Source organism: Papilio xuthus, unplaced genomic scaffold (genome assembly GCF_000836235.2).
Source record: "Papilio xuthus unplaced genomic scaffold, Pxut_1.1 DF828258.1, whole genome shotgun sequence".
Lineage (NCBI taxonomy): Eukaryota > Metazoa > Arthropoda > Insecta > Lepidoptera > Papilionidae > Papilio > Papilio xuthus.
Window position 1 is genome coordinate 3350963 of NW_013530391.1, and position 18567 is coordinate 3369529.

The 18567-nt window shown below is 35.7% G+C and overlaps 3 protein-coding genes across 3 annotated transcripts; 2 read left to right on the plus strand and 1 right to left on the minus strand.

Moving 5' to 3' along the window:
- Positions 1 to 404: 404 nt before the first annotated feature.
- On the minus strand, positions 405 to 10182 carry LOC106113443 (periodic tryptophan protein 2 homolog). The gene is made up of 17 exons (XM_013306204.1): positions 10010 to 10182; positions 9683 to 9795; positions 9387 to 9481; positions 8756 to 8884; positions 8122 to 8552; positions 7627 to 7801; positions 7124 to 7291; positions 6582 to 6834; positions 6058 to 6205; positions 5423 to 5614; positions 4992 to 5137; positions 4701 to 4848; positions 4261 to 4404; positions 3908 to 4017; positions 3424 to 3572; positions 2963 to 3164; positions 405 to 566 (listed from the first exon to the last, which is right to left on the minus strand). Exons 1-17 carry the CDS (start codon positions 10025 to 10027, stop codon positions 437 to 439), a joined length of 2751 nt encoding a protein of 916 aa, XP_013161658.1. The 5' UTR covers positions 10028 to 10182; the 3' UTR covers positions 405 to 436.
- Positions 10183 to 10748: 566 nt separating this feature from the next.
- On the plus strand, positions 10749 to 15167 carry VATPc (vacuolar H+ ATP synthase 16 kDa proteolipid subunit). The gene is given in 3 exon segments (NM_001312457.1): positions 10749 to 10951; positions 12971 to 13160; positions 13881 to 15167. Coding segments are annotated over 3 exon segments (483 nt in total). The 5' UTR covers positions 10749 to 10866; the 3' UTR covers positions 14089 to 15167.
- A 1058-nt stretch (positions 15168 to 16225) lies between these two features.
- On the plus strand, positions 16226 to 18482 carry Ostgamma (oligosaccharide transferase gamma subunit). Its single transcript, NM_001312448.1, is given in 6 exon segments — positions 16226 to 16361; positions 16434 to 16715; positions 16857 to 16997; positions 17231 to 17519; positions 17799 to 17991; positions 18370 to 18482. Coding segments are annotated over 6 exon segments (999 nt in total). The 5' UTR covers positions 16226 to 16283; the 3' UTR covers positions 18386 to 18482.
- The last annotated feature ends 85 nt before the right edge of the window (positions 18483 to 18567 follow it).

Consider the following 18567-nt stretch of genomic DNA (forward strand, 5'->3'; position numbering starts at 1 on the left):
TTCAAGATTACATAAGCCCCGTTTCAATTGTACAATGATTAAAAATACGTATAAGAGCGTAATAATTAAAAAAATAGTTAAAATACTTTGTATGTTTGCAAATTTGTTTTAATATAAAAAAAAACATGTTCAGTGCCACACAATTGTATATGAAAGTGGTGGCACTGAATGTGTTATAAATTATTCAAAACAAGCGCTTAACTTGATGACCTTTAAAAACCTAAATCTAACACAGCAATTGATATAAATGGAAAAGTTTTATGAATGTTATTAGGTAACTCCAAAATGGCGAATTTGGATGAAATTTGGCACAGATATGACTGAAACAACGCTATTACTTGTTATTTTAATTCAGCACGAAGTATGTCGCATACAATACGGTATTAAAATAAAAATGAATATTGTAAGTATAAAATCATTTTATTAACAAATTTATTTAGTCTGTGTCAGAGAAAGTTCCCCGACCGCTGGATTCATTGTCGGTGTCCATCTCGACATCTTCTTGTTTCGGCGCTATCTCAGCTACTGACTTTATACAGCGTATTGTATATTTGTTGAAGTCACATCTGAAAATATTTGAAATATATTATATTTGTAATATATATGTACTTCTAAATATCAACCTTTGAATCAGAGTTTTTTTTTACATTAAGAGTAATCCCTAGTTTACATTATGCCAGTACAGTATAACAGTAGGGCTCAAAAATTAAACACTAACAGCGCATGTAAGCCAAATCTATTTATTCCAGGCCAGCGCTACTGGCCTACTGTACTGGTATAATATAAATCAAGCATTTTCTTGTGACTGACGTCATCGGACTTGAGACGCAGATGACGATTAGTAACCTCGTTTAAGAGTAACGAAGCTCAAGTTTTCGGGCTATTACTTAGTAAACCAGTCATAAAAACTTGAACATAATATACAACTGAGGCCGTTTGGTATTATAAGTGAATTCACATAGTATATTTTATAAGTTTAGTGATTCTTTCCATCTGACAGTGTTATCGTGTTTATCATATTATCACACACTTGACCTTATCGCACGTCGGCGGGTGATTGATGCCCAGCTTTATGTAATGCATGCGAACATGTCTCAGGAGATTTCCAATGGTTTTAAAAAAAAATTTATATTACAATGGAGTCCCATCGAAACCCTCGGCAGAAGACAAGCTACAAGTTATCATAAAACTCTAACCAAATATTTAGATTGAAACACTACTCTAATAACTAAAAAAATTTGGTACCCTTATTTTAGTATATATTATCTTACTTTATATGGAATTTGACGTAACTCCGTTTACGTAATTTATGCTTTCAATCGAAACGTAAGATTTACGTATAATGTGCTTGAATATATAATTTTTTTTTATATCATAAGGTGGCAAACGAGCGAGCGGCCACCTGAAATCGCTGAAATAGCGAAGTGACCGTTGACCATGGACATACGCAATTGCATATGCGTTGCCTACCTTTAATCGACGGAGAAGAGGATGCACAGAATGAAAATATATTCTCTTTCCATGCATCCTATCATCCGGAAAGTCCATTTCCACTTCCCATCCTTTCCTTATAGGAAAGAGGGTGGGAAGGGAAAGAGGACTATATAAGGCCTCCGGGACGCACACTCATCAGACTGTACGCGGAATGGTCGTGGTATTTCACCGGGCGAGCCGGGACAATTCGTGCGAACATGTTAAAGCTCGCTCTACCACTGTTAAAATATTATTATTTTCAATCACTTTTTATTTCCTTAATATTTTACTACGGAAGAGATATAATATTAATATGATAAATCTACCCTAATGGAATTACTAGCGGTCGCCCGCGACTCCGTCTGCGCGGGATAAATTAAAAACATTGTTATTAGTCTATGTGTTCTTCCAGAATATATTCTTCCGTTCCAGACATACCTTCAATCAAACATCCATCCATCCATAAATTCGCTTTTATAATATTAGTAAGAAGTAAGATAGAACTCTGAGTGCGATTTATTAAAATTGTAGATTGGGGAGGTGAATAATTAATAAGATATTTATCTTATAAAACAGTAATTTGAAACAATATTCTGCGAGTATTGTTCAATGAAATTTCGACTTAAGATGTTATTAGCGGAAACTTCTTCGAATACAAAGTCAGTATTAGTAACTTTGACTTCCGTAATCTTATTGAATTAAAAAAAAAAGGTTACAAAAGTAAATAAATGTAAGATATTTTGTGTTTACACAATAACAGGAAGACAATTGCTCAATTGAATCAATATATTAGAAATCTGTTTTCATAGGAAACAACGGAGTGGTAGTTTAGTAGTGTTTTTTCGGACCGATTGATCGGTAGGTAGTAGGAATCGCAGTGGACTTAGCACGAATATTTATGAGAATATTTTCGTAAAGTCATTAATTTTTGTAATAAAATTTATGCAGTGGCAAATTGTCGTGACTTTGTGTCAACGTGACGTGTCGCGTGTCGTGACGTGACGCGACCTTCACGTAGCAGCTGATGTGTTACGTAACGCTGTCAGATGATTGACCCCAATTGAAGGAAGACTTTTAAATTGTTTGATCTCTTGTTAAATTGATATATTAACATTTTATTTTATACAAAATAATTTCTTAATGTTACTTCATTAATTTATTTCTCATTTTTCATATTTTCATTTCATGAGTCATAAGTCATGGCGGCATTTTCAAATGGCGGCCATTTTGAATCATTCAAATTCTGTTCTAAAAACCCCTTTATTTGATACTCAGTTCGCATCCTTCATTAAAATACATGGCCGATAAAAACCATACAACTCGGCTGCTTTCTAAGAGGTCGTCCATCAAATCTTTAAAACATTAGTACATATATTTTATTCACTAAATTTACGTGGTTAGTAAGAAATACACGTGATATCTTACTTTAAACCCCCCCCCCCTCCTCACCCCCCCCTTAGAACATGACGTGATGAAGAGATGAACTTACATCTTGCTCAAGTGTGAATATTTAAGAGTGAGGACTTTCTCGAGGGCGAGCAGCACGGTGTGCGGCAGACGTCCCCCGGCGAGGAGGGCGCGCGCCCACACCAGCAGGTGCTCGAGGTGTCGGCTGTCCTGCAGCAGGCGCGCCACGCTGCCGCCCACACGCTCGCGGTACTCCTCTTCCAGGTCCCGCACTGTCAGCTCGACTGGAGAACGTGACAAACATATGCCTTAAATACGATTACCTCAAGCGTAGCATTCTTTTAAACTGTACAAAGAAACATTTTAATTTAGTTTTAAAGTTGATGCGTTAAGTACAAAAAAATTACAAAATTCAATCCATAATCGTAATTTCTAATAATAGCTCAGAGCCACTCAGAATGGTTAATAGTGCGCTAATAGTATATCCACGCTAAGGATAACAACTAAACGATTATGAGTGTGGTAGTAGACATAGGAACTGACTATCAGCTGGTGGTATGGCTTCGACACACTGCTGTATGAGATGGTGCTCGTTGAGCTGCAGCGCGCCGAGCAGTGCGCGGCCCCAGCTGCCCTCTTCTAGAAGACTCTTCACCGCTGCAGGAGTAGACCCAGTCTCCAGCCGGAACGGCCTATTGTACATTTACTATCTTATTAATATTATAAATGCGAATGTATCTATGTATGTATGAATGGATGAACGTTTGTTAGCATGTATTTCCAGAACGGCTGCATGAATCCCGCTCAAATTTGGCAAAGCTATAGAAAATAAAAATGGCAGAACTCATAAACTACTAATTGTTTTTTATTTCGTGCGGACGGAATCGCAAGCGACATCTAGTGTATAATATAGTCAGAAAAACAGTTAAGCGGCTTAACAAAGTGTTTTAACACCGTCGCGGGTGACAGCTGTTCTCAGTACACAGCAAAGCTATAAAATATAAGTTTGTGTGTATGTTCGTGTCACCTGAATGTGCCATCAAGACCGGCGTTCTGAGTGTACACGAGCAGGCCCTCTGTGGCAGCCACTGCAAAGCTCTCTCCGGTCGGCGAGAACCGCACACATTGCACGCGCACCTGCATATAACAATATTTATATTACAATTAAATAAATAAATTATTATTAAATGTATGTAATTATATATTTCGAATATTTTTTTAAATGTTTGCAATTAAATTAAAAAACAAGCGGTACCATAAACAATACATTTTATTTTTAATCTATGTCTATGATTCATAAATTCTTTATTATTTCACAAAGAAAGAGATAATGTGTTGTTATACATGTTTCAGCTATGTAAACATGATGACGAGTGTTACCTCAGGCTTGATGTTCCTCTCGGCCATGTCTCCGGCCTGCACACCTGGCAGCCGCACTCTCACGTCGCCGCCCTCCAGCTCGCCGCGCTCCTCCACCAGCGCCATGTTCCCGAACTCTGACAGCAGACGACGGTTCACCACATCCTGAAGACGAATGCTTTTATATAAATTAATTAAAAAACACCAGTTGATCTTCTACACGACACTAGTCAACCATCTCATTTGATAACCATATTGAGGTGTTTGTACAAAATACGTCATCCTCCATTTTGAAATGGCGGCCATCTTGGATTTATTCATAATACCAGTATGTTTGTGAGTATTGTAGGTTTTCACAAACAAATATGACAATATCGTTTTTTATCTTGAAATTTTTGAAGAAAATTATAGCCTAATTTAGTTTTCGTTATAAACATAATATGAATAATGTAGTATGTTACACTGATGGCATCGAGCGATCTGTTCTGCGTGATGACAAACTTCTTGATGAGCACGGCCTCCTTGACGCTGTAGAGACACACGTGCTTGGAGTTGCCGCCGCCCAGCACGCTGTTGCCGTCCGCTGAGTAGCAGATTGTTGTGAATGCTCTGAAATTAATTAACTAATATTATTTCAACTAATATAAACATCTCATTTAAATTTTGAGAATATTTTTTTTTAAAATTATTTATATGATTCGACCACACCAGAGAACTGTAGATACGTTGTCAGGTTTAAAATGAAGACTTACTTAGATTTGAGTTGTTGTTTAGCGGTGACGAGGTCTGTGTCAGCGCGCCCGGAGCCGAGGTCGTTGCGGCCCTCGATACTACTGGTCTGCTCGCAACTGGTCGCGTTGAAAAACGTTATATTACCGTCCAACGTCGACACCGCAATCTGGACCGTAATAAATAATAAGACACAATTTTCATTGAAAAATACGACTATACATTACATAATGGTTGTCAACTCAGGGGTACTGGGTTCGAATCTCGATGTACCAATGTGTTTTTCAATTCACATATGTACATTTATCAACAAATGTTATGGTGAAGGAAAACATCGTGATGCAACCCACCTGCATTTGGCCAGCGTAGTTGACTATGACCTAGGCACTTGGTGTAGCGTAGGAGCCTCAAAGTGGGGACTCAAAGTGTGATTAAGTTAACTTTATAATAATACCTCTTCACCATCCGGCCTGTATGCGACTTGAAGTGCGTCAGAGGTGAGCTGTATGACCTCGCAGTCAGTACTGGTCTCTATACAGTTCCAGAGACGCACTGTCTTGTCCCAGCTGGCGGACACGAGCCGGGAGCTGGCTAATGTGGGGCTGAAGGCCAGGCTCACCACCGGAGCCTCGTGACCACTCAGCACCTGCAGGTCACAAAGAGGTGAGGGTAGTCAAAGAAAAATTACGCATTGGTTAGAACTATTGTTACTCTATTTTATATTTTAATTTTTATAAATAAAGATTTGTCATTTTTTATTTAAAATTGCCACAGTGACGCATCTGGAGTTTCTAAGTTATAGACCAACAAGGATGTCTGAACCGGTGGGTATAAGTGAAACTAAATTAAAAGAGCTCACTAGCGCCACACTGTCAATGTCAAAGAGTGTCACAAAATAGTGCTATAACTGTCATGCCGCTGCCGATAGCAGCGCCTCTCTCACCGGTTCAGACATCTTTCGATTAAATTAAATATTTTGAATTTATTATTTATTTTGAAATCAACTCTACTGTCTCTAATTTGATAAACTCCTGACTTCGATCTTTCATTTGACACAATCATGAGCAATCACTAAGGTATGGTACTGACATCGAGCAGCTTGCCGAACTTGAGGGACCAAAGGAATATCTCGAAGACATCCTGTCCCCCGGCGGCGCACAACTCGCTGCTGGAGTCCAGCGACACGCACCCGAACTGCACCAGGCTGGGAGACGTCAGTGTGCGGAAGTTGCGGTACCTGGACAAAACATATACAAAACTAGTCATTACTCAAAAATATATACAAATGCAACAACAAAAATTACTATTTTCTAATTTATTATAAGTTTTTTAATTTTGTCACTGTTTTTAATTTTTAAATATTTAGGTAATGAAGTAAATTATAGGGAGCCTATAGTTATAATACTCATTAACCGTGGATTTCTGAGACCAAAATTTCCATTTAAAACATTTTATTACGATTATTTTTACATATGTTTACAGGGCTTTTGGTCTCAGAAACTCATGATAAATGAGCCACAATATAGTTTGCCAAAAAGTGGAATAACTACCACGATTGCTGCCAATTTCAATTCTACCAGTTTCACTCTACCTGCTATTCTTTAAAGCCTTACCTTGTCAAATCATAGCACCTGACAGTGCCATCAAGCGATGAGGACACGAAGAACTTCTTGTTGGGGCTGAAGACAATACTGGTGACGGTGGAGGAGTGCTCGCTGAAGGTGACGAAGCAGAAGCCGGAGGAGGTGTTCCACAGTTTGACTTTGCCGTCGTACCCGCCCGTCACTATGTACTGCCCGTCCGGTGAATACGCCACGCACGTCATGTCCTGCGAGTGACCTTGTTGCTTCATCACGTATTGCTCACCTGGAATAAGTCATAATATATCATTCAAACTCATTTATTGTGCGTTTCTGAGACTAAAATCCATGTTTAAAATATATTGTTACGTCGATTTTGTTAAAAATAATGACAGGGATGGCTAATCGCTATTATAACACGATGATTGGGGGAGGATTGATTACCAATTTAGGAGAGGCTTAACTTACATGGAAATCAATATCAATAATTTTTTTTTAATGCATACTATAATTTGTTAAAACAAAAAATTTCTCCTTCTTGAAGTTGGATAAAAAAAAATGTATTTTATACTAACTCTGCCACTCCCAGACGAGCAGCTGTCCGATGTGGGGGCAACCGAACGCGACCCAGTCCCCCTGCGGCGACACCGCCACGCTGCTGATGCGGTGCTCAGACACACTCAGAGTGTGCACTAAGTTCACATCCGGCATCTCGTGCAGGAAGAACACGCCATTTGAGAAACCTAGTATATTCACCTAATTAATATCATACATCCTTATTGGACATCTGCCGATGTTTATCCACAGTTGCAGATGCGTTGTCTAACTGTAATCGACGGGGGAGTGGACGCACAAAAAGAGAAAGTTGTCCCTTCCCATGCGTCCCTTCCTCCAGGAAATACACTTCTCTTTCCACCATCTTTATAATAATATTTATTTTTAACCTGATTACAAAAATCCATGTAATAGCATTTGAGATAAAGCCCCAAATAGAAAAAAATAAACTAAGAACTTGGTTTGCAACAATTACATACTAGATTTTATGAAGTAGGGTAGTTAAATAAAAATAAAATTTCACCTGTGATCAACATTTTAGTAGCTTTGTGGTACTGCGCAGCTGTCAGCTTCACCCTGTAATTGGCATTCCGTATTGCATCTCCTATGTAATGTCGTCCCAGTTTCGTGAAAACCAATCTCTTTTCTTCCTTTACTTTGATTTCTTCTTTAGTACTTTTCTTATCATCGTCACTCTGCTACAAAACATATAAAAATACAACAAATAAATTATTTTATAACTATGGTAACAACTAATAGTGGAATATGCCAGCAACGACATTTGTTGCACAAAAGAAGTGGACTTAACAGAGGAGGGGACGCATAGGTAAAGTAAAGTCCTCTTCCTATGCGTCGATTAAATTAGGCAACGTCCATTAAAAGTAGGCAACGCATCTGCAATTGCGAATGTCTATGATCTGTGGTCGCTCGGCAATTTCAGTTGGCTGCTAGCAACCCTATAGTATGAAAATGTTATGTTTTCTTACTTTTTTAATTCCTTAATATAAATTAAACTTACATAATCCTTGTCTTTTTCAATAACATTTTTTTCATCAATATCATCTTCACTATCATCTGCCTTTTGCAGTTTTCTTCGTTTTCTATGCGATATTTGTACTTCCGATACAATCAAGTCATCGGGGTCTATACTAGCCTCCCACAAACAAACCTGTCCGTTCCTACTCACAGTTATCAAATCCAAGCTTTTTCTCTCAAAGAATACACCAACAATCTTATCTGTATGTCCTCCTAACGAAAACATGTTAATATTGTCCAAATAGTCAACTGTATAGATTTTCGTTGTTGTATCTTTTGAGCCAACCGCTAATAGTTTTGAACATGTTGACCAGTCTAAGCATGTTACATCATCATATGCCTTTTGATAGACTCTCTTCATGACAAAAGAACGGAATTCACCTGTGTAACTGGTTGGTGCTGTCATTATGAATACTGAAATTTGATTTAACATTTTATTAAAATTATATGACATAGATTTTATAATAATAGCTAATAATAACTTTATAACAATTACAGTGTTGCCATTTGCTACAAATGAAGTTACACATCTAATATATCTTGAAATCTTCTACACAAATATAGTAAAGATAACTTTTTATTAAATTAACTATAATAAATAAATATAGTAATGTCACCTGTATCACCACAACAAGCTGCAAAATATTTTCCATCTGGACTAAATTTGACCGCATTTACTTGCTGTTTGAATTTATATTTGTGTATTACTGAGCATGTCACCAGACTTATCATTTGTGCTTCACCCTCTGAAATCAACAAAAAATGTTTGACATATATTGTTGCAAAATTGCCACAGGAGATTTCTAAAGACTGGCAACTTAAGAACCTTAAACCAGCTTAGAACTCCTCCTACCAATGTTTAGTTCTACTTCTTTCTGGCTAGCATCTTACATGGTGCTGGAGTCTGCTTACCCTTTTTACTTCCTTCCATTTTCTTTTATCCTCTACATCTTTGTTACTGACTTAGCAGTAGACATATATAAATCAGCTTTGAATAGACTTGAACCTTATCAACACCTAAACTGGTAGCTCACAGCTCATGACAAAGTACTATAGCTATGTGAGCCATCAAGAAGCAAGCCTAGTGACTCATAGTAATGCAAAATGTAACCTTCATTGACAAAAATTGTTTATACAAATTGAAATGAGCTGAGCTTCGCATATGTGAACTGTGAGCTCAACTGCACTTGGGTTACCCATGACTATTTTGAAGGCTTGGTACTATTGAATATGAGTAAACACACTTACTTTCATTAATAGCCAAGAGAACAGATCCATTTGGTGAGACATCTATAGCAGTGTAATTGTAATGACTTTCCACAGATAATGTGATGTTTTTGTTTCTGGAAAAATAGTGGTATTTATCATCATACATTAAACCATATTAAAACAACATATCAGTAATGAAAAAAATATATAGATCGTAAACTTTTCTTTTTTTTTCTATTATTTAAAAGACAGTTTTTCCAGCCATTGCCATAAGTTGTTACATCTTTGGTTTGTATGTTAGTAACTTATTTGTTGGTAATACTTATTTAACTTACTGTTTTAAATTGTAAACTGTAATCCTGTTTCCCACAGGACTAATGACACTATTCCCGTCATGACTAAACACAATATCTCCTTTTCTATAGACTGTTCCCAGAAGGTTTTGGAACTGAAAAAAAGTATTTTTTACAGATAAGCTCAATTTTGAAATACTAAAATATCGCATATTACTTTGATGGTCAATATATTAATTTTAGTTGACAGTTACTATTATAAAGAAACAATAAAACAACTTGATTAGAGAGCACCACTTTTTAACCTATTTTAAATTTTATTGGAATTATTTAAGACATGGAAATACTAGTAAATTACCAGGAACTTACCTTATAATTAAACTTCATACTTGCAATCACTAGAATATGAACTTATCATTTATAATTTAAACAGACATGAATGTTAATGCATCTGAGAAACAAAAACAACGTGAAATCCACATGATATTTGACAGCTGACAGTTGACAAATGCTGTTGACAGTCAAAGCTGACATTTTCTCTGACAGGTAAAACAATGACTAAAAAAGGGTAACATTTAATTATTTTCTAACATTCAAAGTATTCTTCCTTTAATCAATGCTCCAAAATAGTATAACTTATTTTATTTTTTATCACTGGTGAATATAAAAAACAATTACAATATAATTTCCTAGCGTAAACTCAAAGTTTACGTCTTCACACCAACGCTTTAAGAACTGTGGCAACTATATTGATTTTTCAAAAAAACATCTTTTTATTTTTTTTTTAGAACATTAACAACTTTAACATTGTAATAGATATTTCATTCCAAATAATTAAATGAATCATAATTTTTTTAGTAGCCATTTTTACTTTTTTCCATTTCTACAGCATTAAAAATTTGAAAAAAGTATTTCAACGATCAATCTGCACATGCGCAAAATAAATCTGCTGGCCAGCGATCCACATCAATGTTGGACGTCACGTCGCTGCGAAATCTCTAGCTCGTGATTGGTTGCGCTTTTCGGAAGTGACGTAACAAAGCCAATCAGATCTTGGGGCATATCGAGCACTGCCTTGAACATCAATCGTCATATGACCCATTCTATCGAGTCTGCAAAGCTTGGGCCATATTTGTCTGTGCTGAAATAGTTCCGTGGAGTGAGTGTGTGCAGATAGTCATCACAGATTTTGGGACCTGTAAATACTCCCACACAACACATTCAAGATGTCTTCTGGGCCAACCGCTGATAGTCCCATCTATGGACCCTTCTTTGGAGTTATGGGGGCGGCGTCCGCTATTATCTTTAGCGGTAAGCATGAAATATATCTTATTTGTAATGGCTGTCTCGGGTCGTTATCGATCTTCAAATTTTGGCACGATAGACATTCTTCATTTATTGATTGCTTATTTCATTGTTTATTGAAGTAACCAACGTTAGAAAATTGGAAACTGGTTATTTTAAGAGTACTAATTATAGTTACAGCATCACCTTGTTTCTGTCTAGACTATACGTAGTTAATTAGTTTGCGTAAAGTATTGATGTTTCATGGCATTCCAGGTTTAAAATATTGGAGGGCGTTACTTTTTCATAAAATGTGAATCATTTATCATGTGACTGATAAATATGTTGGTAGCATTGATATAATACAAGGGAAAAAACCTTTGTTGAAGTGGAATTTCACATTACTCGCAATCCAATTTGAGTATGGTTAGTTGCCGGCTGTAGTATTTACGGCCTTATAACTAAAGCTGAATGGTTGAAATTCATATGATTACGATTTAGCATTGAATGTCTTTACCCGTGACCGATCGAGCGCGTATTCAATGAAAGTAAAGTTAAAATCTTAAGACACAACAAAATTAGAGCAATGTTGACATGGGCGTGGTAATAATTTATGGAATGTTAGATTTGTTCTGGCTACATTGTATAGATTTGACCTATATAAAAATTGTGACCTATTTTCTGTCTACGTTTTGAGCACTGGCGGCGGCGCTACTTGTGGGAAAAATCAATAAGTTGAATCACATGATAACTTCATCATGTGACCAGTCAGCTGCTCATCTTGTAACTTAACCCAAATGTCTATGGTTAAGTAACAAGTCCAAATCATAATTGTTATATCATGAGTAATTGAAAAATCATGTGATTACTTCAAATTTTTAATAATCTTTGGATTATATCTTGATTATCTTACAAATATGTCTTGGACCTATATTACATAATTTTTATAACATCAATTACTTACAATTTAACACAATTAGGTTCCAGTAAATATAACTACACAGCCCTTTTATTATATTCAAGTTATACTGGATTGCTTTATCATTGACTACATACTTCTGGATATCAAGTAGATACATCAATTTACTAAACTTATTGAATAATATGAATACCAGTGGCAATTGCTATATATACCATGACATAAAGATCAATAAGCTAACAGATTTCATAAATATGAAAACCCTATTTTAAACATCACATGACAGAAAATCCCATCTTTAATTGAACTTTATCTTGTAACAGCATGGTGATAGCAAAATACAAATGGATATTGTCTCGTATTTTAGTAAAATTACAGTGGATTTACATACTTTATTCCAAATTTTACATTCATATCTATATTAAAGTTCTCACACAATTAAATGGTTTGGGTGAAGTCTATTACTCTGGTTCTCTGGTGGGAGTATAATCTCCATGTTTATATAACAAATCACATGTGAATCAAATATCAACTTTTAATAAAATAATTAAGACAAAATCCAGCAGATTAGAAAAACTCTTAAACAAATATTAAATATTGGCTAATTTGATGAAAAGATTTAATACATCTTTCATCTTTGGACGGATGGATAGGAGTAAGATATGAAAATGAAGTTTATAACATTCTATTTCATGCACATAATATAACTGAATCTGTCTATTAATAAATATACTCAGATTTATTGACAACCTAAAAATGCATTTGCTAGGATTATACAACTGTCATTTTATAATTAATATTCAGAATAGTACACATCTTTAAAAATTAAAAGATGTTTAACACATTAGTTGTCAAAGAAAAACTATTTGATATCTCTTGCAAAGTTCATCACTTGCTTCTAACATTCTATATCCATACTCTAACCAATTTAAACTATTGCAAATTATATTTGCCTTGTGGGTAACAAGGCAAATATAATCTGCAATAGTCTCTCTGAACTGTGTATATGCCAGCATCATACATCAGAAAACAATTTATAGTTATTATCATAACATCCTGTTTCAAGCCATACTAACACAGTTTTACCAGATCATTAGTTACAACAAAAATTATGATTGTATTTTCAGCGCTGGGAGCTGCATATGGTACCGCTAAGTCGGGTACCGGTATCGCCGCCATGTCGGTGATGCGGCCTGAGTTGATCATGAAGTCCATCATTCCCGTTGTCATGGCGGGTATTATTGCCATCTACGGTCTGGTCGTAGCTGTGCTGATTGCCGGCTCCCTGGAAGCCCCACCTGCGTACAGCCTCTTCAGGTAATTAGCATTTGAAGTCTAGGTAACCTAACTTCATTGCCAGCTTTCTGCCTAACTGATTTATGATAGATATTTTGTTCAGATCATTTTGTCCATTTCCCAAATATAGGCAAATACAAAGATTATAGATTATTTTTCGTAATCTTAGCACTACTGATCCATAACAATAATTTTAACAGTTAGTCTTCACAGGCTATAATATTTCATGGTTGATCATATTTCCTGATATAAGAGGCCTTGATTTGAAAATGTTACAATGACATAAAGCAAGGTTAGAGGAAATTATAGCATTTAAACTTTTTTTTAAATGATTAGTGTCACAATATAAATAAGTTGTTAGACCAAAACAAACTGTGTTGCACACATTTTTCTGACAAAGTTAAACTACCACAGATTGCACTTTAACGCCATTCCTATGTAAATTACAAATTTGTTGCAGTCTTAAATTAGGAAGTAATGCAATATATATTCATACTTTTCTGTTACTTTTAAATGAGTGAAATGATTTTGTAAATTATATACTATTGATAAAAATAGTTTGACCATCAATCAATTCTTGATATGGATATAAAATATGTACCAAGAGATTAGTAATTTACTACTTGCCTACTACTACTCATGAAAAATATTGAATTAAATACATTTTAATCATATTGTATTCCTTTATCTAATATGTTTTAAGTGTTTAATGTACTTAAAATATGAATTTTGTAATTGCAGAGGTTTTATCCACCTTGGAGCCGGTCTCGCTGTCGGCTTCTCTGGTCTGGCCGCCGGGTTCGCCATAGGCATCGTGGGTGATGCCGGTGTCCGCGGCACAGCGCAACAGCCCAGGCTATTCGTCGGAATGATCCTTATCCTCATTTTCGCCGAAGTGTTGGGTCTATACGGTCTCATCGTCGCCATCTACTTGTACACGAAGCAGTAAATCTGTACACACCACCTCGTGCCGTGGAGTTCTACGCATGGAGAATGTTCTCGACGCGCGCACAGGGACGTCGTCGCCGGTAGCGGGGCGTAGAGCTCCACGGCAACCCCATCCTGTATAGTATAACCTGATTAACTTCTCCACCTCTTCGCACTTCTCCGGCGTGGCGTCGCCATGATGCTGCGGTGGCGTCCCGCCTCGAGACCGCGATCTGTATAAATAATTTTTCTATTCAAATTTTTACTATATTGCTTCGAGTCCCAATCATGAGTTTCAAACGCTACCGTGCGATGACGGAGTAATTTATTGTTAAGTTATTTATCTGCCAAGTTTTAATTTGTTGTGAAATAATTTCACGGAACCCCCCCTCGCTCCGACTTGTATGTTTTGCGCGTTTTGTCCCCCCAAACGAATCAAATTACGTCTGACGATATATATCAATTTTAGATTATTTTAGCGATAAGGCGAAACTAATGTACAGTTAGAGTAGAAAATTAAGTCCAAACAAGTTATCTTAAATAATTTATGAACCGTTGAAGCCCCGGGGTACCATGTACCGCTATCTTTGCAACTGAGAATGTTAGGTTGGACCTGGCTTAGTATCGCGCTGCGGCTTTCGGTGTTATAGTGGGTGTATTGTATACTGTTATTGTACTGTTACTATCCATATTGCTGTTGCTAAGTGACTTTACTGCGACCTAAGTATCAAAGCCGGTCACAAACGATGTATTGCCAGGAATCAGTTAATAAACATGATTTGTACATTCCAGATTATTTTGTTTCTACTTGTTTTGTGTTTTATTTTCCTCTACATTTGATATAAGCTTCATGACATACCGCTGTCGTTCTATATTAAAAACTATTTATATACTATAATAGTAGACTTTCTGATGACTTACTATATGAAATATATTTCAAAGTATTTTTATTATGTATACCTCATAGTCGAAATGTTTGAATGATTATAAATTGGTAAGTAAATAGGTGAAATTGTAATTTAGGTTTCATGTTAGAGAATGTTATAATATAATCTTTGGTGTTATTGAATGAATTGTGTTAATAAAATATTTTAAAAATTATTCTAAGTTATCAAGTCTTTATTCTCACACTTTTATTTGAATTATTTTTTCATTGAATAAGCTGACCCTGAAAAACTGAACAATTTTAGCTATAAATTACAAATTTTAAAATTAGTTGTTAAAACTTTATATTTGGATTGGTCGAAAAAAGCTATTATAATAAAGAAATGACAAAGTTAATTTCTGTTCCTACAGAAAAATAACCTAAAGAAGCCCATTGCCGGAAATCTTGTGATACTAACACACCCTTAAATAACTCAGAAGACAGTAACTTGTGATTATTTAGGGCATTGGAATTTTACAGTTATCAAATACACAAGAGCACAAAAGTGCTTGCAATCGATACATATATAAAGGGCTTTATTTGGCTTGGATTTCATGAATACAAGCTGGTTCACATTTTATACATATCCTAATAATCAACGTATACCCTACCTGGAAACCCACTGTTACGACTGCTCGGGTACCTGGGCCCACATCTGATTGAGAAAAGGACGTGCACTGGTTTTCCGCCGCCTCTTACGGCTAGTCCTGTGCGAATTTGCAAGTAGTCATAAATTTAGATGGACATCTAAGCTACTAAAGTAATCTCATATCGGTGATTTTTAATACTTCAGAAACTCATCAGTCACTAAATTTTTTTCGCCACTCCTTGCTCCGCTTTCAGCGCTCGACAACCAGTCGACTAGCATCACTTTTTCCCTTCGAACATTTCTTCCATGCTCAGGAGGTTCATTTAATAGGAGAAAAATGGATTGGAACGGGATAAAATAATTCAAAGTGATAAACGATACAAAATTTGGGTTTGGTGATAGTCAAATACTAGCCGAGTGGATGCAAAATTGATCTGGGTGTCCGTCCCACTCCGAAAGGATGTTTACAAACAAGCCGTACTACATTGTTCATTAGAAATATAAATTGCTCGTGTTAAGTTTGGCTCTGTGGAGAACTCGAATTAAATATCTGGCTATGTTTGTTTGTCTGTAGCTGATCACAGATTAAATTTGTTGACATTGACAGTTTTTTTTATCAAATTCAATTCAACATTGTTGGCGCTTGGTCATTGGTTTCGCTTTTTCGTTTGTAGTTTTATAAAATTCTCGAATAAAACTTAAAATGAGATTTAAACATTACTTGATTTTTACAATAGTGTTAACATTCTATAAAATTGATGCACAAACTCGTGCAAAAGGAGTAAGTAATGTCTGAAATTGTAATCGCCCGGCGATTGTTCCTTAACTTTTCCTGACTGTTGGTTTTTTTCAGCTTGAAGAGAAAGTACAACAATTGACTGATTTAACAGCAAAGAAGTCGATAATATCTTTAAATTACAACCGATTCAAGGATTATGTGAAGGCTCCACCTAGGGATTATTCATTTGTTGTGATGTTCACTGCTATGGCTCCATCAAGACGCTGTGCTATTTGTCAACACGTTTATGATGAATTTTTAGTCGTGGCTAACTCATTCCGATTTTCACAAATTTACAATAACAAACTATTCTTCGGTATGGTTGACTTTGACGAGGGGTCAGATATCTTTCAAATGGTAAGTATGGCTGAGACATTGAACCAAAGAAGTATCAAATATTTCTAGCTAATTTATATTTTAGAACAGTAAATTAATTTGACTAACAAAAGTTTATTTTATGCTGCACTACACACACAAATAAACAATTTCTGTTTCCAGCTGCGTCTGAATACGGCACCAGTAATCATGCATTTCCCAGCAAAGGGTAAACCAAAACCTGCTGATTCTATGGACTTTGAGAGAGCTGGTATTCATGCTGAGGCTATCGCTAAATGGATACAAGATAGGACTGATGTGCAAGTAGGTAGTTTCCAATATTAGCAGGTTCAGATTACCAAAAAAGCTTTATACATACTTAACAATAAAGACACAATAGAATTTTATAATAATAATTTGATGAAAACCATTAAATAAAATATAGTTTAACTAGATGCATTGACTTCAGTACAGTACCATGACAATATTGTGTGAAAACAAGAGTTTACTGGAAAAATGTTTCAATCTTTTACAAAATGTTTTTCAATCTATTACAGATCAGGGTGTTCAGACCACCAAATTACTCAGGTGCAGTGGCGGTTGCTACGCTGTTTGCCCTAGTAGCGGGATTCTTGTACCTCCGTAGGAACAACCTGGAGTTCCTCTACAACAAGCAGATGTGGGCAGGAGCTGCTTTGATGTTCTGCTTCACAATGGTCTCTGGCCAAATGTGGAACCAGATTAGAGGACCTCCATTCTACCATCGCTCAAAGAATGGTCCTGTTTATATTAATGGAGGCTCTCATGGACAATTTGTTTTGGAAAGTTACATTGTTGCTGCTTTGAGTATCCTTTTTAATGGTTTATTTATTCCTCAACTTTACTATGCAAAATATTTATATAATAAAAAACTTTTTTCAAAGCAAAACATCATCTTATAAACTAAATTTCGAGACAAGAGCATTTAATGTTTGCTGCTTTACTTTGATTAAGGTATTAACTAAATGAAAACTGTTTATAGCCGGCCCATAGACTGACCTTGATCATTATCCGTTGCCATGGTTATAACAGAGGTTACTAGCTGACCTTTCAATAACTATTGTGACCTTAATTCAACAAACTCAGATTGCTCAGTGGTGGTGGGCATGATTGCAATGATAGAAGCTGCTGGAGGTGTCAAAAACTCGGATGTTGTCCGATCCCAGGTTGACGGGAAGAAACGAAGATTCCAATCTGTTGTAGGACTTATATTAGTATGTGTGTTCTTCTCTTTGCTTCTGTCAGTGTTCAGAGCAAAGACGCAAGGTTATCCTTATAGGTAAGAATTTTTTATAAGTATTTTTATATGACTATAAATAATTACTTTCATTTTGTTGATAGAATTAATTTTTATGTTACTATATCTTACATCATATTATAAATGCGAATATATGGTGAATGATAGAAGGTATCTCAAGAACGGCTGCATGAATCTTGCTGAAATTTTGCATAAATGTAGAACATAATCTGCAACAACACATAGGCTACTCAAGTTTTCGAAGTCGACATTAAACTAATAACCATTGGTTTCTGATACTAAAATTTCTGTATAAAACATATTGTCATCCCTATGGGGATTTTGGACTCGGAAACCCACACTTATGCAGTTTGTTTTTATGAGAATTTTTACTAATACTTGTTATTTCTTTTGTTGCAGTTTTTTATTTAAATAAAAGAAGAGTGAAATATTTTATTTATATAGTGTGCAATTTCACCTATCTGTTTTTGACATAAATATAAGTTTAAATAAATAAGTTGTTACTTTTATTACGGTCTGATTTATTAATTTTAAATTCTGTATCACTTAATGTATCTCATGTAAAATACAACAAAAACTTCATCCTCCAGCTAAAGA

Bases quoted from the DNA above. Each gene is read 5' to 3' on its own strand.
- LOC106113443 (XM_013306204.1), bottom strand. The intron at 7,802-8,121 runs GTAAGTTTAATT...TATGTTTTGTAG, and splicing joins TTGAAAAAGACAAGGATTAT to CAGAGTGACGATGATAAGAA. The intron at 4,849-4,991 runs GTAAGTCTTCAT...AATTAATTTCAG, and splicing joins AAACAACAACTCAAATCTAA to AGCATTCACAACAATCTGCT.